At 38.2% G+C, this 24,649-nt stretch overlaps 1 protein-coding gene across 1 annotated transcript in view; it reads right to left on the minus strand.

Moving 5' to 3' along the window:
- The window catches only part of LOC103034389 (nuclear factor of activated T-cells, cytoplasmic 2), a 40,617-nt gene extending 16,182 nt beyond the window's left edge, over nt 1-24,435 (minus strand). The window contains exons 1-6 of the mRNA XM_022675581.2: nt 24,060-24,435; nt 20,876-21,722; nt 18,789-18,963; nt 4,945-5,147; nt 2,973-3,145; nt 1,364-1,504 (exon numbers count right to left, since the gene is read on the minus strand). Of these exons, the coding sequence (XP_022531302.2) occupies nt 1,364-1,504; nt 2,973-3,145; nt 4,945-5,147; nt 18,789-18,963; nt 20,876-21,722; nt 24,060-24,192 (1,672 nt within the window). The 5' untranslated portion in view covers nt 24,193-24,435. The remainder of the gene's footprint in view (nt 1-1,363; nt 1,505-2,972; nt 3,146-4,944; nt 5,148-18,788; nt 18,964-20,875; nt 21,723-24,059) is intronic.
- Nucleotides 24,436-24,649: the final 214 nt, after the last annotated feature.

Genomic DNA, 24,649 nt, shown 5'->3' on the forward strand with positions numbered 1-24,649 from the left:
TCTCTTAATTAAATCTTATATTCTTTGCTGTTTTTTCTAATGCCCTTACCATTTAATTTTCATTGTTGTGTTAATGAAGTTTCTTGTTTCACCTTTAATCTGATTAAATACTTGATATTAATTTTAATTAAAATTAATTTTTCAGTCCCTTTAAGTTGTAAATGCTCAGCTGCATTGTAAATGAGGGTTACCCTCAATGTATTGCCGAGTGGAAATAAAGGTTGATTGATTGATTGATTGATATATTTAAAAAAAATAAAGCTTGGGAGTCCCTGTGAATATATCAAATTTTTATAACAAATTGATAATCTGAATCAGATTTCAGTTTCAGACATTGCCTAAAAGCAACTAATAAAAACACTGCTTAAGTAAGTTTACAATAAGAATATGGTAAAAATATAAACAGCCAAAAACAATCCTTTACATATTCTTGCACATATACAGTGTTGTAAAAAGTGTTTTTTGCATGTTTGTCACGCTTAAATGTTTCAGATCATCAAACAAATTTAAATACTACTCAAAGACAACACAAGTAAACACAGTAAAAAATGCAGTTAAAAAAAATCCAAACCTACATGGCCCTGTGTTAAAAAGTGTTTTAAAAATATCACTTAATTTTTTCTCTTTTGTTCCTGAATTTGAGGGATTCATTGATTAAGAACAAGTGTGTCAGTAATCAGGTCTGGGTGTGGTTAGAGAAATTGAACCCAGATGTGATAAACCACAGTTAAGTTAGGTTTTAACTGAAGGACAAACACTTTATTAGACAGGGCCATGTAGGTTTGATTTTTTTCCTCCTTTAATAATAAAAAAACTTTTTTCATTTAAAAACTGCCTTTTGTGTGTACTTGTGTTTTGTGTTTAAATTTGTTTGATGATCTGAAAAAAATAAGAAATCATGAAAGAAAGCTACCACTGTAGCTACATATTTAAATTTATGACCCACTTATATGTATGTATGCCTTTTAACAGGTGGGGGGGCTTTCCTACTCGCCCACCGACAACGCAAAACCAGCAAGCTGATTGGCTGTTTCTCTTGAAAGGTGGAACCTTATCCTTGAACTGGCTCCGTTATTAGCGTTAGGAGATTTTCCGTCCACACAGCGCTCAGTAGCCTGTCTCCTCATTAATAATACAGCTGAGCTGAGTGAAAGGATTCGGGGCTACTGGAAAATTATTCGGGGCTAAAGCCCCAGAAGCCCAGGCCAGGCAACGCCCCTGCCTTTTAACATCATATTAAAAATAAATAAACAAAGAAATACATGAAAAATAAGGTATGTTATGGTATAATAACCAAAAATGTGGGCAACACTGTGTCACAGAAGGTTAAGGGTATTGTTCTAAGCTTATACACTTTACACACCTTGTGTTTTTTCGGTGAAGATCACCCGGGACTCAGAGGTAAAGTTTTGTCCGGTGAGGATCATCTGCAGGCCACCCAGCACTGAGCAGCAGTCCACATCCTGCCTCTCCACAGCTGGAAGCTCATGTGCAGATCTTTGAGCTGCAACATGCAGAACAGACATAAATCAATCTATTATTCTGGGCTGATATTATCAGATGTTATCAGATATTGCAATATTGCACAAGTTCAACAGTGAAGATCTGAGGTTTGACTGTATAACTCAATGTGGATTCACTATTTGGCAAATGACAGGCCACTGCCCTTTCTATTTGTGTGCTATAACTGCTTATTAATGTTTTAATAGTCCTTACAATCTAATTAATAACCATTTATAAACTACTAAAAATATTTATAAACCCTTTTAACACCTTAACAGGCCAGGATCTTTGTCATTTGTCTGCCTGACATTACACCACTAAATCTTAAGGATTTCATAAAAAAGCTTTCATGTTTGATAAGTACGGAAGCTTATTGCTGCCACTTATGATTAAAAAAATATTCTTCAATATCTCATTTAAACCAATTATTATGTTGTTAAACCAACATAGTGTGTCATAATTATGAAATAAACATCTCGTAATTATAAGAAAGTAACTCGTTTTTACTAGTTATGTTGTTAAAAGGACATACTATGTCGTAATCATGAAATAACAACATAATAACTTATAAAAACGAGATACTTTCTCATAATTACGAGATGTTCATTTCATAATTATGACAAACTATGTTGTTTTAACGACATAATAAATCATAAAAATGAGATATTTTACATAATCAATAATATAAAATATAAATGATAAATAATAATATAAATGACATAATTTAGATAAAATATAAATGTAAATATTTTACATTTATATGTTAAAATGTTAGTTTTATAACACTTATTTGGTGTTAGTTGTTCCAACACTTTGTAAAGTGTTAACATTTTGGTGGTGGTTCTCATATAAACTTATCTCTAACTTACAAATTAAACTCTTTTAGTGTTGAATTTCTGACATTCATAAGCTTTTTATTGATTTATGTTAATAATATTGATTTATATTAAAATCAGAGAAAAATGATAATGCTAAAACGATATATTGTCCAGCCCTATATGCAGTAGTATTCATTATTCATAATTTCTTTTTAAGATTTCTTTTTTAATCTCTCCTATTTTTCACCCCAATTTAGCTAGAAACATGCCTCCTCCGATACATATGAAGTTAAGAGTCTTTTTGAACTGCTGCTGATGCAGCATTACCAAGTATCGTCACAACGCTAACGCTCGGAGGAAAACGCAGCAACTCGGTTCTGATACATCAGCTCACAGATGCAGCCTTGTGCTGATCTACGTCATCCTAAATGGGAAAGCTACTATACCCACCCAGAGAGAGCAAGACCAATTGTGCTCTCTCGGGGCTCCGGCAGCTGATGCCGAGCTGCATGAACGGGATTTAAACCAGTGATCTCCTGATCATAGTGGCAGCGCATCCATGCATCAGAACCGTTACATAGGTTCCTTTACACTGTGTTACACTGAATTAATGTATTTATGATGTAATTAAGCAGTGATTCGCTTACTTACAGCACTCAATGGGATTGGAGGTCACTTGGAGAGAGAGCCACTGACCCCCAGGCTGAGGCACGTGGACCCGGAAGACCAGGCGAACCCGTGTGTTCTTACGTCCGACGTCTGTCTCGCCTTTCTGCAGCTCGATATCAGCGTTCTTTAGCTTCAGAATGCCGGCGCAGTCCACACTGAAACAGCCAGGTGTGATACACGCTTTAATCACTGTGTGTTCAGACAATACTGTGCAATCTGTACGTATCTTTAACAGCATAATATAACAATAATCTGTAATAAAAAACTGAAAATAAATAGAATTAGCAAAAGGATGCCAGCAGATCAGATTAATCTGGTTTGGGAAAGTGGAGAAACAGTAAATTTTGTGTACTGTTTGAAACCACATCAAATTCAACTTTATTTGGACAGTTTTCAGTTTTAACAAACTGATATTGTTACAAAGCAGCTCTACAGAAATGATTTATACAGTTTATAGGAAAGACATACAAGAAAGAGCTTTACTTTTAAGAGCAAAATGTGTTATTAGTGTTAGTCTATTAGAGTTTCTTTGTCAAGTGTCTTTTTCTAGACATTAATACCATAATTTTGGGATTGTCAGTGTGTCTTTAATATTGTAATGATGTGAAAAGACATTATCTATTAATTCTCTTAGTTAATCATGATTAACCAATCAGTGTGTTCCTGTTAATGCAGCTTGCCATCATCTGCAGGAGCCCTGAGAGAGCACAATTGGTTTTGCTCTCTCTGGGTGGGTACAGTAGATGATGCTCTTTCCCCTCAGCACTCCTAGGGTGATGTGGATCAGCACAAGGCGTCTGTGAGCTGATGCATCAGAACTGAGTCGCTGCACTTTCCTCCGAGTGTTAGCGCGGTGATGCTACTTAGCAATACTGCATCAGCAGCAGTCTAAAAAGAGGCCAAGTCTGACTTCACATGTATCGGAGGAGGCATGTGCTAGTCTTCACTCTTCTGGTGTTGGGCCATCACTAGTGATAGGGGGAGTCCTAATGAGTTGGTTGTGTAATTGGCTGTGTATATTGGGAGAAAATGAGATAAAAGGTGTCCTACTCTTAAAGGTGTATTGCTATTTTAATGGCGCAGCTACCTTGATGTTAAAAGCAAAAGGCATGTACTATGGGATCAAGATTTTAGCCTGATTTTAAGCCCAATCTGGTCGAATACAACTAAATTTCAAGGCTTAATTTTAGCTTCATTGTGAGTCATTTGTTGTGCAGTGTGAGAGAGGAATCTATGTCAGATTAACTGCCCAAACGAGCTGCGATTGAGCAGTCGGATACGAGGGGGGATTAATGACATACCAGAAATTTTGGTTGCTTGTCTTACAGCGAGAGCTTGAGTCTTATGAGCCGATCTCTTAATGTCATGGACTGTTTTCCCAAAATTCACTGCAAATATGCCCATATAAAAGCCTTTTTTGTGGATAGATGGCCTTTCTCATATGGGTATCTTGCTTCTGGATAATTGTAGAAACTTCTTCTACTTGATATACGCAGCAGGTCATGAAAACCTTTTATGTCATCCATCTACATATAATATAGAAAGAGGAAAACCAGTGTTGTAGATTGCATAGACTGTTACATACTGATACTGGATATTTAACCTAATAATAACCCATAATTAACCAGCAGACAAAATTCAAATAACTGAAAACACATAGGGAGTGGACAAGACAGCATACCTCTAATACCCTCAGTAAAATGGACAAAAGAGTCCACGCTCTCTCAGCAACCTGTGAGTCCATGTACATGTATTTTTTTTACGTGGAATTTCAGAGCACAACAGCGCAAAAGTTTGCAAAGCTATACGCAACGATTCAAACACACTCGATTAAAAAATCGCACAGTGTCCACCTGACTTTGGGTAGGCCCTTCCATAAATCCTACAACACAGTAGCCATTGTACAAAAACAGCACCTGCAAGAAATGAAAGAAGAAGTATTTATTATTCTTACACTGCCCGCATGTTGTCCTTGGGTTCCAGCGGCAGCTCCAGAATCTTGGTTCCGTGAAGAATTCTCTCATGGCTGCTGGTGGTGACGGTCTTGCCGGTGATGCGGTGAACCTGGTAGAAGGCGTGTGGCCTCACGGCTCGATCATCAGCCGTCCCGATGAAGACCTGCAGCGCTAGAGCATCTCGTCCTCTGTATCCATGCAACTGGAACCACAATAAAAAAAAGTTCAGTCAAGTTCAGTTCAGAAAATCAAATGTACAAGTTTACACCATCCACTTTAACCCCAAATTCAGTTACTACTACAGCTGCATCTCAAAAAAAATTTATATCATTGAAAAGTTACTTTATTTCAGTAATTCAGTTCAAAATGTGAAACTTATATATTATATAGATGTATTAAACACAGAGTGATCTATTGTCATAAGTGTCTGTATCATACAAAGTTAGCATATTATTTAGGACCCATTGGTACTTTTGGCAGTGTGGGCAGTGTGCCAAGTCCTGCTGGAAAATAAAATCCACATCTCCATAAAAAGTTGTCAGCAGACGGAAGCATGAAGTGCTGTAAGATTTTGCAGGAAAACAAAACTGCACTGACTTTAGACTTGATAATACAACACAGTGGATCAACACCAGCAGATGACATGTCTCTCCAAACCATCACTGATCATCAGTAAATTTTACATTTCATTTGTAAATCATGGGAGTCTGGAGGAAGAGTGGAGAGACACACAGTCCAAACTGCTCGAGGTCTAGTGTGAAGTTTCCACCAATCAGTGATGGTTTGGAGAGACATGTCATCTGCTGGTGTTGACCCACTGTCTAAAGTCAGTGCAGTTTTGTTTTTCCACAAAATCTTACAGCACTTCATACTTCCCTCTGCTGACAACTTTTATGGAGATGAGGATTTCATGTTCCAGCAGGACCTGGCACACTGCTAAAAGTACCTATTGGTCTTATATAATATTCTAAGAAAATTTTCTGGGACACTGATTTTTGGGTTTTCATTGGCTGTAAGCCATAATAATTGACAATAAAATATAAATAAACACTTAAAATAGATCACTCTGTGTGTAAAACATCTATATAATATATGATTTTTTGACTGAGCTACTGAAATAAAATAGCTTTTCAACGATATTCTATTTTTTGAGATTCACCTGTATATCATATTTGGTGCTCAATCAAGCAGTGAGATTAATGTAGCCAACAAGTACTCACAGAGTACCCTATACAGAGTGCATGCCCAAATGATCACACTCGCCTCAAACCACACCAAGTTGTGAAGTGATCTTAAATAGACTTGCTTATGTGGTTTCTAACACTGCATTACATCATGTTTATAAAGAAGTGCCAGACATCTATTTACAATGTTTTTTTTTCCAGGTTTCTATAGATACAGTGTGACACACAGTCGTAGAAACCACATACAGAAGACTGTTTTACATTAAGTAGTTAAGTATGAGCTTCGTGTACTTGTTGAATGTTTGTAAAAAAAACATTTCTATTCCAAAAAGTTCCAATTTGTTCTTTACGGAACTAATTGGCCCATGGCCCAATGTACTACACATTTTCAACCCAAATCAAATCAAATTGAGTTTATTGCCACATTATTATCACTTACATCATTTACTCAGGTGTTCAGGTGAGTGAACAACTTAGGTGCATAGTCCCTCTCAGTAGCAGACAAAAAAATTATATATACAAAAAAAGACCACTCTGATTTCTCTGATTTTACTATTTATAGGTTTATGTTTGAGTAAAATGAACATTGTTGTTTTATTTTATAAACTACAGACAACATTTCTCCCAAATTCCCCCCAAAAAATATTGTTATTCAGAGCATTTATTTGCAGAAAATGAGAAATGGCTGAAATGACAAAAAAAGATACAGAGCTTTCAGACCTCAAACAATGCAAAGAAAACAAGTTCATATTCATAAAGTTTTAGGAGTTCAGAAATCAATATTTGGTGGAATAACTCTTGTTTTTAATCACCGTTTTCATTCAATTTAGAATGTTCTCCTCCACCAGTCTTACACACTGCTTTTGGATAACTTTATGTCTTTACTCCTGGTGCAAAAACTCAAGCAGTTCAGTTTGGTTTGATGGCTTGTGATCATCCATCTTCCTCTTGATTATATTCCCGAGGTTTTCAATTTGATAAAATCAAAGAAACTCATATTTTTTTCCAGAGCTGTATAATAATCTATACACTTGAGTATAACTACTGCTATGACTATTGGGGTCAATAATTAAAAATTAAGAATTAATCACATTTTTCTTTTTAATATTAATATTTGAATAATGGGCGCTTAAATATAAAAAATAATCGGTGTTAGATTAGCAAAATATAAATATAATATAAAATATGTTTAAGTATTTAAGTGGTGTCAATCGCTTAAAATGTATAACAATATGATTATTCATAATTACAATTATGATTTGAATTTTCTAAATACCAGTATGTGCCTGTTTTTGTGGGAGGGAGACAATTATAATTTTTGATGTGGTTTTATGTGTGGTAGACTAGACTAGAGCCCTTTTTAATTTATTATTTTAATATCTCAGCGTAATTTAGAATATAGAATTTAGAATTAGAATATTGTTTTGATAATGTTTTGAATTACTGAGTTTAATGGGGAGCTTTAATGGTGGAATAAAATGCTAGTCTAGCTCCATATTCCACCTTCAATAGTTGATATGACTGAATCCCACAGTTAAGGTTTTGGCCTTACACTTATATTAGTGCACATAAACATTGAATTAACCCATTATTTAAATTAATTCTATAGCAAAGGAATACGATAAACAGGTGTTTCTCGTAAATCAGCTCCGCATGAATAATTTGATATTTGACTACACAATGTGGCAGAAGCATTCAGCAACACACAGACCTCTTTATCACTTGCAGGAAATATTTTTCTATGTAGAAAAGAGCAGATAACGTCTAAGGTTGCTAGGAACCTGGGTGTTCTGGTTGATGACCAACTCTCCTTCACGCACCATGTGGCCTCAGTTGCTCGGTCCTGCCGCTTTGCGCTCTATAACATCCGAAAAATTAGACCGTTCCTGACGCAACAGGCCACCCAACTCCTGGTGCAAGCGGTCGTCATCTCACGCCTCGACTACTGCAATGCCCTGCTAACTGGCCTCCCGGCCTGCGTAGTAAAACCACTCCAGATGATCCAGAACGCAGCAGCACGTCTGGTCTTCAACCAGCCAAAACGGGCACATGTCACCCCGCTGCTCATTGAGCTCCATTGGCTACCAGTTGATGCTCGCATCAAATTCAAAACTCTTACAATCACCTACAAGGTGATGACAGAACAGGCTCCTTCCTACCTGCACTCGCTCCAGAAGGCTTACGCTACCTCCCGCCCGCTGCGCTCCTCCAGTGAACGTCGCCTCGCTTTGCCAAACATTCACACAAAGCAATCCAGACTGTTCTCATACAGAGTTCCCCAATGGTGGAACAAACTACCTTCCACTACCAGATCAGGAGAATCTCTCACTATCTTTAATAAACTCCTGAAGACAGAGCTCTTCAAAGAGCACTTACTCTCCTAACACCTCTAACTAACTACCTTCTACTACCAGATCAAGAGAATCTCTCACTATCTTTAATAAACTCCTGAAGACAGAGCTCTTCAAAGAGCACTTACTCTCCTAACACCTCTAACTAACTACCTTCTACTACCAGATCAAGAGAATCTCTCACTATCTTTAATAAACTCCTGAAGACAGAGCTCTTCAAAGAGCTCTTACTCTCCTAACACCTCTAACTAACTAACTACTTCTAACCTCATTTCCTTCTTCCCCTCCTTCACTCCTCTATCCTATTATTCCCCTTTGTCCTCCTTTTATCCCTATCCAAAGATGTTTTTCCTTTAAACTTATTTTACATTATTACATTACATTACATTATTTTACTTTGGACAAAAGCGTCTGCCAAATGTAATGTAATGTAATGTAATGTAATGTAATAGTTGTTATGAAAACCAGAAGGACTAGTTTTTCCAAACATTTCATAATAAGCTTGTTGTATTAATCTCTAACCATAACCTTATACTGAGAAAAACAATCTCATGCGTGACAATATTTGTGAAAGTGATACCTTGGGAATAAAACCCACACAATTTTTACTCTATTTGTTGTGATGTCATCACTCAACAGCAAATATCTTTCTGAGAAACAAAGTGCACTATGTTTTGTCCGAATGTTTGTGGACACCCTTCTAATACAATTCCCAACATCCCATAAGCACCCATTACTGACATAGATGTGCAAATGCACACACATACACACACAAACATAGCTTGTCTGGTCCCTGCAGAGAAGTATCGCCAATAGAATAGGACTCCCTGGAGCAAAATAAAATAAAAATACATAAACCAAGTAGCCCCAATAAGTTGAATTTACTTACAAAAATTTGAGGAAACCGGTTGCCTTAAAAAAGTTAAGTAATGGATAATAAAAACTTAAGTTAGCATAACTTAAAACATCAACTTATTACAACTAAAGAGGAAGTTGATTTAACTTTTTTATTTTTGTTATATTGTAAGACCGGATAAGATGAGTTTACTTCACTTATTTAAAGCAGCTGGTTTACTCAAATATTTTAAATAATGTGGAATGAAAACTTGAGTTAGCATAAATTAAAATATCAAGTTATTACAACTTGATTTAATTGTAAGGTAGTCCAGGGGGAATCACTACACACTGATGGTGAGTGTTAGTCAGAAACTGTTGGACACACCTAGTATGCAAATAGATTGTGACAGAAGCCAATGGAAAAGAAGCTACCAATGGCAACAGATTAAACTCAGTTATTATAAATCTCTAGAATTTAAATGTATATGTGCCCACAAATGTTCAACTAACTTAAAATATATGAGTATCGTTTAGAAATATCCAATTTTATGTAAAATAGACTTAAATCATTTGAGTTCAAACAATGTATGGGTTTACAGTGTATAAAGCCCCAGTATTGAGCTCTGGAGCAGTGAAACTCTGTTCTCTGGAATGATGGAGCGCCATACAATACTTTCGGGATGAATTGGGGAGTTGGAGATGAATTCTCACAGCAATGTTCCAAACTCTAACAGAAAGCTATCCCTGGACAGTAGAAACAGTTCATTCTTTATATTTAGGGTTAATATAATGTACTGAAGGTCAATACGGTCTTTCCTTTAGCAGACTAGTGTTTGCTAGCCACACTACACAAATTAAGAGTTCTTGGTAGAGATTCCCTAAAATAAAACAGACTCAATAACGAAAGCCGAACACAATTTCCTTATTATAATAACTACTATATTGAGAATATGCTTTTTTTTATACAATTTAATATCAAGGATATGATCTGAGTTTTAATAACACCGACAGCTGTACATAAAATAGCAAATGTTTTATAGAAATCAACATACTCAGGCTGAGTATCGTATATAAATATAAACAGCAGTTTTTAAGAATCTGCCACTGCAGAAGTATTTTGTCTGTGAGTCAAAACACTGATATATATATTGATAAACACTAAAAAATATGTGTATTGTGAAAGTGTTTTGATATATCATAAATGCAGTTTTTTAAAGTTAAGCAATTAAGTTAAGCAAAAACTACAATTAAATCTATTTATTATGTACTGAACATTTTTAACATCCCAGTTGGCTGTGCTTTGATCAAGTAATCAAAATTGTGATTTTTCAATCTAAATAATATAAATTAGTATTATCACTTATTTGTCTGAAAAAAAAGCTTTTTTGCAATTTTCAGCATAATAATTAAGGTTGCTGAGTATTTGATGCATGCTTAGTCCTTGGGCAAGACTCTTAAGTGTGCATTCTCCTATATGTTTAACACAATTCAAATGTATGTCAGTCTGGATGACTTAAGGGCATTTGCACACCAGTACTTTTTTTTAGTCCAGTTACTTTTAATGCAGCTTGAAATCAATAATCACATTTGGGTGCAGACCAAAACAACACAACCATCCCAAACCTGTTCCAGAGTGGTTCATTTGTGATGAGAAGGTGATCCAACCTCGTTTTGACCTGACTATCAAATATACTTATGTTTGAGCAAAATGGCTGTTCAGTTGCAGTTTAACCTGATGCATTACTCATATACTTACTACACATACTAACTAATGCCATATCAGCTGCTGCTTTTTTGTTCCACTTGCGGTTTTCTTTACGTGAAACAAAACCAAACTAAGGGGGGAAAACGAAAGTTAACGAAAGTTAATGAATTCGTTAACTGATTTGGAGCAGAGAAATGAGAAATGAACTAAAAGTGTGAAAACACCTACAGAGGTTAACAGCAGTGTTGAAAACACAACTGTTGAATCATCATTTACGCAAAACCTGATCTTTATTCAGAGAAGGAGTATTTGACGAAAATGAAGCTAAATAGACTTAGAGCTTTGAGGAAATAGCTGTTTTATGCTGTAATGCTTAATACAACTTGGCAAAGCTTGCTTAACCCTCCTATTATGCTCATTTGTCAGGAACAGCAATGGTGTTCCATGGTCATTTTGAACCGGTGCATGTTTAATTATCCAAAAGAAGTCTAAAACCCCCCAAAAATCCTTACATTACTAATTATTCTATCAATATTTAGTCCAGTGGCATTCCTTACCTCTAACAGGTAATGGTTCAATTAGGATAATTCACTCGTTTTTCATTTTAAAAAATACACGTTCACTACTTTATCACTTTTGAAAGACCAACAGATATATTCTGGTAGATATATTCTAACATGGAGAGATAGAATATCAAGACAAAAATCCAGAATATAATTTTAAAGAATATATTTTAATTAATTTGTATTTCAATGAGGAAAATAAGTATTTGATCCCTCTTGCCAAACACACTCAATACTTAGTGGCAAAGCCTTTGTTTGCAAGCACAGCGGTGAGACGTTTGTTGTAGTTAACCACAAGTTTAGCACACACACCAGGGGGAATTTTGGCCCACTCTTCTTTGCAGATCCTCTCTAAATCATGAAGGTTGGTGGGCTGTCGCTTGGCAACTCTGACCTTCAGCTCCCTCCATAGATTTTCGATCGGATTGAGGTCTGGCGACTGGCTGGGCCACTCCATGACCTTAATGTGATTTTTCTTGAGCCAATCCTTTGTTGCCTTTGCTGTATGTTTAGGGTCGTTATCATGTTGGAAGACCCAACCACGGCCCATTTTCAGATCCCTGGCAGAGGGGAGGAGGTTGTCCCTCAGGATTGTGCGGTACATGGCTCCATCCATCTTCCCAGTGATGCGGTGAAGTAGCCCTGTACCCTTGGCAGAGAAACACCCCCAAAACATTATGCTTCCACCTCCATGCTTGACGGTGGGCACAGTGTTCTTGGGGTCATAGGCAGCATTTTTCTTTCTCCACACATGGCGGGTGGAGTTGAGGCCAAAAAGTTCAATTTTGGTCTCGTCTGACCACAAAACCTTCACCCAATAACTTGGTTCATCTTTCAAATGATCATTGGCATACTTGAGGCGCGCCTCCACATGTGCTCTCTTCAGCAGGGGTACCTTTCGGGCACTGCAGGATGTGAATCCATTGTTACGCAAAGTGTTGCCAATTGTTTCCTTGCAAACTGTGGTCCCAGCTGCCTTCAGGTCATTTGCTAACTCCTGCCGAGTGGTTGCAGGACGATTTCTGACCGTTCTCAGCATCATTGCCACCCCACGAGGCGAAATCTTCTTTGGAGCACCGGGCCGAGGTCTGTTGATTGTCATGTTATACTCTTTAAACTTTCTGATAATTGCACCAATAGTTGTTACTTTCATATCCAACACCTTACTAATCTTTTTGTAGCCCATTCCAGCTTTGTGAAGGTCAACAATTCTGACTCTGAGGTCCTGTGACAGCTCTTTGGTTTTACCCATGTTGGAGACTTGAAATCTGTGTGATCTGTCTGATTCTGTGGACAGGTGTTTTTCACACAAGTGATTAGTGAGAACAGGTGGCTTCAGGTCAGGTAACAAGTTGATTGGGAGTGTCTAACTGGTCTGTAAAAGCCAGAACTGCTAATGAATACTAAGGGATCAAATACTTATTTCACTCCATGAAATACAAATCAATTAATATATATTCCTTAGATTTATTTTCTGGATTTTCTTTTTAATATTCTGTCTCTCCATGTAAGAATACATCTACCATTAAAAGTATAGAATGATCATGTCTTTATTAGTGGGCCAACGAAGAAAATCAGCAAGGGATCAAATACTTCTTGGACTCACTGTATATATGTAAAGGATATTTTGGAAAGTGGACTGTAAAGTATATATATATATATATATATATATATATATATATATATATATATATATATATATATATATATATATATATATATATATATACATATATATACTACAATATTATTTTGTAGTTCTCAGACAGAGCTAATTCCCAGATACTGCAGGAACAACACCATGTGTACGTGCACGTGTGTGTGTGTGTGCACTCTGTTAGGGAGACTGCAGTGTGAGACAATGCAATGGACTCTGTGATACTGCGGGCAAAAAAAACACCAAACTTCATTTCCATAGACGAGAACACCACAGGTAACTCGATAACAAGGAGTTACTGTCACTGCAAACACGCAAGCCCCCACCACAAACACATCTACACACACACACACATACGAGAGATTGCACTGTATGATATCAGCAGAAAATGCTGCACTGGCCTCAGGAAAAAAGAGGGAATTCATTCCAATCCTGAAAGAGATCTACACAAAAAATGGCTAACACACACTGTGTGATGTAATGTGATGTTATTTGAGTGTTTTTAGAAACTAAACTGAAATGAATTGGTTCATTTAAAAACAGCTAGTTTTAAAGCTTTGAATTAACAAATTGGCCAAATAAAAGTCTCCACCTGGATTTAAAGTAAGTAAATGATGTTGGGTTAGTTGATGCTGCAGTTGGTCTGCAGGTTTAGGTTCAGCAACAGTATGTGCTGAAAGAATGAGGTCAGCTGACTACCTGAATATACTGAATATAGACCAGGTTATTCCATCAATAGATTCGATTTTTTCTTCCCTGACGACACGGACACATTCCAAGATATGACAATGTCAGGATTCGTGGTGCTGGAATTGTGAAAGAGTTCAGGATTCAGGGAGCATGAGATCATTATCATTTTCACACATGGATTGAGAGAGAGTTCACCACAGAGTCCAGATCTTAACCTCATTGAGAATCTTTGGGATGTGCTGGATGGAGAAGAGCTGCTTTGTGCAGTGGTCAGACTCTACCATGTGACATTGCAGAAGATTATTGAAACAATGCTGCAGTGAATGTGTGCAGCAATCAAAGCTTAAGGTGGTCCAATTAAATATTAGTCCAATGGTAAGAAAAGGCTTGGAAAGAGATGCTCAGCCATGAAACCCATTCCATGAAGCTCTTTACACTCTACTGTTCTTAGGCTAATCTGAAGGGATGGACCATCACTCAGTGGGATGTGTATCATGGTTAGAAAGAGATCCAAGATGGCGCCGGTGTGCGTGGCTGGCCGTCTGCTCTCTCTCTGTTTGGTGGTGTTAGTGTTGTTAAGCTTTGGAACATCACTTATTGAGTCTTTGTTGGTGTATGACCGCCAGTCTTTGTTGGATCTAAGATATAATTTCAGTGATATACGTGCGTTTTGCCAAGGAGGACAAAATACTCTTCCCCCACCCCTGGCGGGGATACCAATCCACCTGTACCGGGCCTCGACTCCAACGCCCCGGCGGAAGCGCCGCCGCCGTCGCGGTAAACGTGGCGGTCAACAGGTGAAGCTAAAATTCTGCCTGGCACGCACCTCTTCCATCTCTCAAAAAAGACATGGATTAATTCATCCATTCGTCGTGTCCCGGCGTTTTCTGGAACCCATCAACACCTGCCTGGTACCTGTCGCCGGCTTAGGCGAAGATCTCCGGCCCCGCCGCTCCTGCTCTCCTCGGCTCCGCCAGCGCGGGGTGAATCCCCGCAACTTGAGGACGCTGCGCTGGGCTCCCAGACACGCCGAACTCCACTCCTCAGCTCCTGCCAGGATCGGGTTGGTGAACGCCAGATCACTGGCAAATAAAACTTTTATCCTGAAGGACTTTTTTTACTCTCGCTGCCTGGATTTCCTCTGTGTGACCGAGACCTGGATTAGTGCCGGTGAGTACAGCGCTCTCAATGAACTTTTACCGGCTGGCTGTAATTATTTTAATTCCCCGCGGGCGTCAGGTCGTGGTGGAGGAACGGCAACAGTATTTAGAAATGACTTTAAATGTAAACAGCGCGCTGTATCAGCTTCAATTTCCAGCTTTGAAGTTACTTTATTTGAGGTGGGTCGCTCTGACCCGGTCCTTTGCGCTGTTATTTACCGACCCCCCAAATACAACAAGGACTTTGTAAACGATTTCTCTGATTTTCTTGCTGGACTTATGCCAAACTACGATCGCGTCCTTATTGTCGGGGATTTTAACATTCATGTCTGCTGTCCTGATAAACCTCTGGTGCAGGACTTTTTAAACATTATTGACTCTTTTAATCTAGAGCAGTGTGTGTCGGGTCCCACACATGAACATGGCCATACTCTGGATCTTGTACTTTCTCATGGCTTGTCTGTTTCAAACGTTGAGATCTGTGATAGTGGGTTTTCTGATCACATGTCTGTTTTATTTGATGTTGTTTTATACCATGCTGCAGTTAAATCTTGCGCTCCCGCTCGGCTCTGTCGGAGTTTTAATTCCTCCTCTGCCGGTCAATTCTCCACTGCCTTCGATCAGCTCTGCTCCACTCCTGACTCTGCCTCTGTTCATACGGAGGAGCTCAGCTCCTGGTTCAACCAATCCTGCCGAACCATACTCGACTCAGTGGCTCCGTTAAAAATCAGACAGCCTAAAGTTAAACCTGAGCCATGGTTTAATGAACGAGCTCGTGAGGCGAGGCGGGAATGTCGCAGAGCTGAGCGCAGATGGAAAAAAGACAAGCTGCAGGTCTCTTTTCAAATTTTAAAGGATAGCTGGCGTTCTTATCAGAACATAATCAAAGAAGCTAAAAGGGAGCACTTATCAAACATTATTATGGCAAATCGTCATAACCCACGGGTGTTATTTAAAACCATTGACTCTGTTCTTAAGCCCCCTCAGCCCGTCTGCTTGGAAGCAGACCATGAAATGTGCAATAATTTTCTGCACTTTTTTATTGATAAGGTTGCCACTGCAAGAGCTCCTATCACAGCTCCTGCCTCTGACCCCTCTGTCTCTGCCCCCTGCCTGCCTAGGTTTGATAGGTTTGAGCCTGTGACTCTGGCACACTTGAAGGATGTGGTGGGTCATATAAAGCCTTCAGGTTCTCCCTGTGATGCGGTACCCCCTCACTTTTTTAAAGAGGTTATTAATAGTATAGGGCCGCAGGTTCTGGCCATTATTAACAGCAGTCTGACCTCTGGTGTTGTGCCTTCTAGTTTTAAACATGCTGTAGTGCAACCCCTGCTAAAGAAACCTGGCCTTGACCATACTATATTGGCAAACTATAGACCTATCTCCAAGCTGCCTTTTGTTTCGAAAATTTTAGAGAAAGTAGTTTATGCTCAGTTAAAATCCTTCCTGGATGAGCATAATACTCTTGAGATATTTCAATCTGGTTTTAAATCCTTACATAGTACAGAGTCAGCGCTGCTTAGGGTTTATAACGATATCCTCCTGGCCAATGATTCAGGGGACCATGCGATTCTTATACTGCTGGATTTAACTGCAGCATTTGACACAATTGATCATAGCATTTTAGTCTCTCGTCTGCAGCACCTAGTGGGCATTTATGGTAGTGCTCTGGAATGGTTCAGGTCCTATCTATCTGACAGAACTTGGTGTGTTCGTTTTGCTGGCTCGGAATCTTCCTTAGCTCCACTGTCATATGGGGTTCCACAGGGCTCAATTTTAGGACCTCTCCTGTTTTCACTCTATCTGCTCCCATTGGGCTCCATTCTGAGAAAACATGGTGTCTCCTTTCATTGTTATGCTGATGATAGCCAGATTTACATGCCGCTAAAGAAGAAAGACGATTTCTCTATTCAACCACTTCTGTTATGTCTTAATGACATTAAAGCCTGGATGGCTTTAAACTTTTTGAATTTTAATGAAAAGAAAACAGAAGTGATGGTGTTTGGTCCCAGTGGTTCTTGTGAAGCCCCCCCTGTTGATTTGGGCCCCTTGGCGCTGTATGTGAAACCTACAGTTTCTAACCTGGGTTTTAAGATGGACAGTGATTTTAAATTGGATCGCCAGATTGGTGCAGTAGTCAAGTCCAGCTTCTTCCACCTTAGGCAGCTGGCAAAAGTGAAGTCAGTTCTCACACATGAGCACTTTGAAACAGTAATCCATGCCTTCATTACATCCCGGCTGGATTACTGTAATGCACTATATTTTGGGGTCAATCAGTCCTCCCTTAAACGCCTTCAGTTAGTGCAAAATGCCGCTGCCCGACTTTTAACAAGTTCACGCAAGAGAGAGCACATTACTCCCATTCTGGCCTCCCTCCACTGGCTGCCTGTGCATTTTAGAGTTAATTTTAAGATTCTTTTATTTGTTTTTAAATCTTTAAATGGACTCGCTCCGCCTTACCTCACTGAGCTGCTCTGCCCCCACGCCCCCGCTCGGTACCTTAGGTCAGTTGATCAGCTGCTCCTGGAGGTGCCGAGGTCAAAACGCAAGCTTAGAGGGGATAGAGCTTTTTCAATTGCGGCTCCTAAACTGTGGAATGGCCTACCACTACATGTCAGACAAGCCCCGTCACTGTCCACGTTTAAAACCAGGCTAAAGACTCATTTTTATTCCTTGGCTTTTAACCCAACTTAAGACTTTGTTCTTGTTTTATTAATTAATTAATTAATTTTTTATTTTTTTATTTATTTTTATTTATTTTAGTTCTTTTTTTATTTTATTTTGTTTTTACTTTTACTTCACTTAGTTCTTAGATTTATCTGAAACTTTTTATGGATACCTATATTTTAATTTGTCATTGTTTCTAGTATTTTGTTTCTTATCTTATAATGTGCTATGTACAGCACTTTGTTGCAGCTGTTGTTGTTTTTAAAGTGCTCTATAAATAAAGTTGAGTTGAGTTGAGTTGAGTACATGAAGTTTGGAGGACTGTAGTGATTTACTCTACAGAATGTTGGAGACCTCTCTGCACTATGCTCCTCAACATAGTTTCTGTAAGCTTGTTCTCTCCACTTATTGGTCAGAACTGTCTGAGGTGGGATTAATAAAGTAAATACAGGAAGAAGGTTCTGTATTTCAGCAGCAATAGGCAACAGCTGTAGTAATTATACAGCTCTGGAAAAAAATAAGAGACCACTTCAGTTTCTGAATCAGTTTATCTGATTTTGCTATTTATAGGTTTATGTTTTAGTAAAATTAACATTCTTGTTTTATTCTATAAACTACAGACAACATTTCTCCAAATAAAAATATTTTCATATAGAACATTTATTTGCAGAAAATGAGAAATGGCTGAAATAACAACAAAAAAGCAGAGTTTTCAGACCTCAAATAATGCAAAGAAAGCAAGTTCATATTCATAAAGTTTAGAAATCAATATTTGGTCAAATAACCCTGGTTATTAATCACAGTTTTCATGCATCTTGGCATTATGTTCTCCTCCACCAGTCTTTCACACTGCTTTTGGATAACTTTATGCCTTTACTCCTGATGCAAAAATTCAAGCAGTTATATAATATATATAATTTTGTCATGTCATGTTAAGCATCCCCACTCTCTCAGTCTTTTTTTTCACTCTCTTTCTCTCAAACACTCACACGTACCACCCACACACAAATATTGTCTATGCCACTGTACCTGAACCACAGGATGTCCTCCTGGAGGGGAAGTTGCCCTAACAGCCCCTCTGCTGCCCTCCGTCTCGTACTGGGCTCTGTGGTAGGGTCTGGGCTGAACCTCTATACTCAGCTCATACTGATCGACGCTGCTGGGCAGAGCCCATTCCAGAGCAGGCCCAGGCACAACAGACACACTGAGAACCAAGAAAGAAATACACAGTATATCATCATATAGCCTATATCTCTAAATTTCAACATTAGCTATGAATTAGGTATGATTTGACTGCTGTTTCTCTCACTAAATGTCAGAATACATCCATTCAATAAAGAATAATGGATGTTATTTTACAAATAAAATTGTGATGATTAATAATAAAACTTCAGTGTTTTTATTTTTACATTTTAAATGAATACTGAAGTGATCCAGATTATGAAGGAACACATAAGGAATCATGTAGTAACTTAAAAGTGTTAAACAAACCAAAATACTCTGTAAAGCTTTTAGGTGCTCTTATCTAGAGTGCTGTTAACTTGTGGTTTCTGAGGCTGGTAACTCTGATGAACTTATTCTGTGCAACAGAGGGAACTCTTGCTCTTCCTTTTCTGGGTCAGTCCTGATGAGAGCCAGTTTCATCATGACATTTTTGATGGTCAAACGTAAATATTTTTTCTTTACTTCTTTGAGTAGTTCTTGCCATAATGTGGATTAGAACATTATTCAAAAAACACAACTGATAGTCTTACATTAGCAACACATTAAGAGGCAAGAAATTCAAGTAATTAACCCTTGTGTGGTGTTCATACTTTTGTTACTCGTTTACTTTGTTACTTGTATTTAATTCAGCAAAATTAAGCAATTTTACATTAAAATGCTTCACACATGCTTGCTTCACCTAAATTGCAAGCAATATAAACAGCTTACATGGTTAATATTTGCCCTTTACCTTTCTTATGTTACATTTCTTTCAAAAAGTGCTACTCTTTTATTTATTAGTTTTTTAATAAAATGTAAAAGAAAATGAATTAAACTCAAGATATGAGTAGAAAATTTGTTTAGTTTCAAATTTACAAATGAAGCAATGTTTATTAGCCCTTGGCCAAACATACTGTTTGTAATATAAATGTGTAGGGGGGGGGGGGGTGTACAGTGTGTGTTTATCAAAAATGTGTTTTGATATATGTTTTTCACAAAAAATTAGCCAATGCCATTGAGTTTAAGTTAGAAAAAATATTTTGTTAGCATCATTTGATGAAAAATGAAAACACCACACAAGGGTTAACTATTGATGAGTTCAGCACAGCTGTTAACTGAAAACCTGAATTCTAGGTGACTCTACCTCATAAAGCTGACTGAGGAAATCCAGCCAAGATGTGCAAAACTGTCTATATCTAAGCAAGAGGTGCTACTTTAAAGAATCTAAATATAAAACTATAAACAATATAAAATATATGTTCTGGTTTGTTTAACCCTTTTTGACATTAGTATTATTCATTTACAATGCAGAACATTTTTATACTGAAAAAATTATAAATATCAGTACATCCCTAAAATCATTCTAAGCTTATTCTTTAAAGAAATACCATTCTAACAAATTTTGAACAAATATAAGATTTAAAAAAAAATGAGGATGTATAGTCCCTGGCTACACACTAAGAAATATGAGTACAGATTTGAACTTAAAAGAGTACAAAGCTTGTCGCTGGGGCTGTACCTTATATTGAGGTACAAAAAAGTGCCTTTCAGTGAAAGTCCTTTTTTGTACCCATGGTTTTGTGCCAGTAAAGATTATAAAAATTATAAACATTATCATCAACTGAATATGGCTCAAAAGCTTTTTTTTTTAAATAAAAAACTGCGCAATTAAAATATATATTGTTTATTAGTACAGTAATACATAATACTGTATGTACCTTTTAGCTGGTTAAATGGTACAAATCTGTACTTATTGCTGTTATGAAAGACTTTGTATTTCAGAGGGAACAAATCTGACCCTGCAAAGACCAATATTATACCTTTGAGGGTACAATTATGAAAAGTGTACCTTTGAGTCCCTACATTAAGACGCTTTTAATGCATTTTCAGACCTCTAACAGCCAGTGATTTACCTGCACATCCCTGAAGGCAGCTGGTTTGGCCAGTTAAGCGATGGCATGACATAGGAAGGCTCCATCACAGGTTCCTGCTTTACATCTTGAACAGACGGGAAGACGGCTGGCTCCAACTGTCTGTACATCTTGGTGGGAATGGGTTTGGCCAGGTATGGTCGGTTGAGACTGTCGACAAAGTCGTCCAGGTTGGCTGGGGTTTCATAGGGCTCGGGCTGTTCCTCCCTCCCGAAGTGTGGAGAGGGGCTTCGAGAGCGCTGAGGCACCAGGTTGGGGTTCTGGTACTGCTCGTAGGTGCGTTTGCCCTGCGGAGAAGACGAGCGTGAGCCTGGCCGTGAGGAGGGCTGACGGTAGTTCAGGAAAGTCTCCTCTGTGATGCTCGTACGTGGAGACGTGGTGGGTGAGGTACGGGGTGAGCCAGAAGCATGGATGGCCTGGAGCATGGGGCAAAGATCGGCTACCGACGCCGCAGGAGACATCTGAGGGGAGCAGGCCTCTGACTGCCAGCTGGTGGAGGAGGTGCTGCTGGCTGGGCTCAGGTTTTCCCTGTACAGGGGGTTCTGGTAGGGGGGAACGGTGAGCCGTCGATTGATGTCCACGGGAGCCGTTTGCATATGTTCGCGGTGATGGTGCAGATCAGGGCAGGTGATCTCGATCCTGGGACTGGAGGCTGGAAGAGCTCCCATTTGGGATGAGAGCGATTGACCAAGAAGGTCTCTCAGCTCTGAATGATGATAAGAGTTGAGGTCCTCAGAAGATGGATGATGGTAGGAGGACTGGTGAAGGGTGTTAAAGGATGAGGACGGGTTAGCGTCAAGGTGCCCAAGTACCCGAGGGTCGAGGTCATCTAAAGACAAGATACAACAGAAGATGACATGGGCAGGCCTGTCACAATAATTACATTATTGACTTATCGTTCAATAAATGGACATGACCTCCATAATTGTAAAAATTGTGATATCATCCATTGTGTTTGCACTTACAAAATGCATTTACATATATTGTGCCATGACCCGCTAGTGCAGAAGCAGAGAGACACAGACACAGGTAGTAAATAAACTCAAAACATACATTTATTAGGAGAAATGGAAAAATCAACACCCAAAACAAACTTAAAGAAACATAGTAACGGCCCAGAGCGGCTCTAGTCGCTTAACTTTAGTGTCTTATAGGTTCATGTTGCCTCAGCCTTTCTCTCACCATTAGCGTATCTCTTGTGTAAAGGCTGAGGCTAAGTCTTTATACTGGTCCAATGCGGACCAGCTGGGACAGACCGGGGCTGAACGTGTATATGTATATTATTTATGACTAAAACCTACTTTGGTTCAAGCTCCGTGAACAGGAATGAAATGTTTATTATCTATAAAAGTGTGCAAGTCCTTTATTATGATATTATGTTATCATTATATTAGTGCCATTTAATGGTCTCAAAATGCCAACAATATCATTTATCGCAATAAATTCTGGGACAACATAACGTTTGCAAAAATTGTTATCGTGACAGGCCTAGACATGGGTCAGTGTTTTAATCTTGAAAGAAAGACAAGACAAGATAAGATGAATGTGCTGGATGTTGATTTGTTACACGATTAAGAAGGAACACCATGAACACTAAAGCTATTTTAGTGTGGAAACGGAACCAACGCTCTCTGGGGAGAGTTTACAGCAATGCAAATGAGTCTTATCCCTCATTACCGACCAGAAATAAACAAAACAAACATACTGTGGACGTTCTACAACAGTTTAAGACTTTTGTCCACAAACTGAATTTCTAAATTCAACCAGATCTTCACTTTTGTGAAGATTCAATTTCGGTATATAGTGAATTATCTGTAAACTATCTGAAATACAATTCCTCACAAAGTATATATATATATAAATATATATATATATATATATATATATATATATATATATATATATATATATATATATATATATATATATATATATATACACACAAACAGTATAATATATGCAGTACAAATTAGGCTTGCAATGGTAGGAAATGGTTTTAAATATATCACAGGTTCATGCTACCATTTTTATGCTTCTTTCCTTTTAATTATTATTGCTGTTATTAATATTATACTTGTATAATGACTGGTATTTTTTCTTTTGGTTGAACAAAGATGTTGCTGTAAGTTAAGCTGTATAGTTAAACAGTTTATTAATGAAATAAATAAATAAATAAATAAATAAGAAAGCTGCACGTGAGATTAACTTATTTATTTCTGTCCAGCTAATAGGATTGGACAGTATACAAAGCTTATTTTAAACTTTTATAAACAATATACACTTTACTTTAACTTTACATTAAATATGTACATCTTGTTTGTATTCTATTCTCATAGCCTGCTCTGTCTTCTTGTTACTATTAGCTAATACTATAATTGTTGTGGAAAACATTCGAAACCTTTAATATATGAACGTTGATTCGATCTCAGAATTTCAACATTAGCTGATGATGTCTATGAGGTAATGTTAAGTAATGGTTGTTTAAAGGCTTTTTTTTAACCTTAAAACATGTAATGCAACTGTTTATTTAATGTTCTTTGCTATCAGAGCATATTATTAAAGCATGAGTATGAGATCATTAAGTTGTTTGGACGACTTATTAACGCATTGGAGCGAGATCCTAATGCGTGGCAACACATCATTAAGGCGTAGGAACAAGATTCTAACGCGTGACCAAGACTTATTATAGCATGGGAATGAGATAATTAAGCTGTGGGGTCATATATGGCTAGGTCTTAATTATCTTGTTTCCACGCCTTAATAAGTCATCTGCAAGACTTAATTATATCTAACTGCTAGCTAATTAACACAGTGAAAAAATGGTAAAGGCATTGGAACAAGATCCTAAAGTGTGGCAACACATTATTAAGGCGTGGGAATGAGTTTCTAATGCGTGATCATGACTTATTAAAGCATTGGAATGCGATAATTAGGCTGTGGGGGTGACTTGTATGGCCAGGTCTAAAAGATCTTGTTCTCATGCCTTAATAAGTCGTCCCCACAACTTAATTATCATGTTTCCACACCTTAATAAGTCATCCGCACCAATTTATTATTTTGTTCCCACGCTTTAATAAGTTGTGACCATGCATTATTATTATTTTATTTTAATAGTTTTTTTTTTTACATGATGTGACCTTAAGGGTTCACCTGTATAAAAGCTCACCTGGGTCCTCGTGCTGAAGGTCAGTGCCGGTTTGGCTGTAGAGGAAAAGAGGGAACGGAAAGTCCAGCTCGTCCGGTCCGTTTCCCGCAGCGAGAGACCCGTCATTGCTCTCATAGTTATGAGGATCCATCATCTGCAGAACTTCTCACTCACGCGCTCTTCACGAGCCCTCAGAATAAATGATTATTAAATATATAAAAAAGTAATAAATAAAGTAATCCGCGCTGAGGCGCTGAGAGTGTGGATTATTCTACAGGTAGCCGCCGATTATTCTACAGGTAGCCGCCGATTATTCTGCAGGTAGCCGCCGATTATTCTGCAGGTAGCCGCCGGTTATTCTACAGGTAGCCGACGGTTGTTCTCCGGGTGAAGAGCCGCGTCCCGCTGAAGCCGCCGCTCCTCTGAGAGCCGGAAAGCTGATCTGAGCGCAGAGCTGCACCAGCAGCAGCATAGCAGACTTCCTGTTACTGTGAAACTCCTCCAGCACAGTCTGCGGTAAACTGTGTCACAAGAGAGAGAGCAGGTAATCTACACTTCATCTCTAACACATCACCACCTCCTGTACTCAACACTACAAACAGCAGAAACCT

Source organism: Astyanax mexicanus, chromosome 5 (assembly GCF_023375975.1).
Source record: "Astyanax mexicanus isolate ESR-SI-001 chromosome 5, AstMex3_surface, whole genome shotgun sequence".
Classification (NCBI taxonomy): Eukaryota; Metazoa; Chordata; class Actinopteri; order Characiformes; family Acestrorhamphidae; genus Astyanax; species Astyanax mexicanus.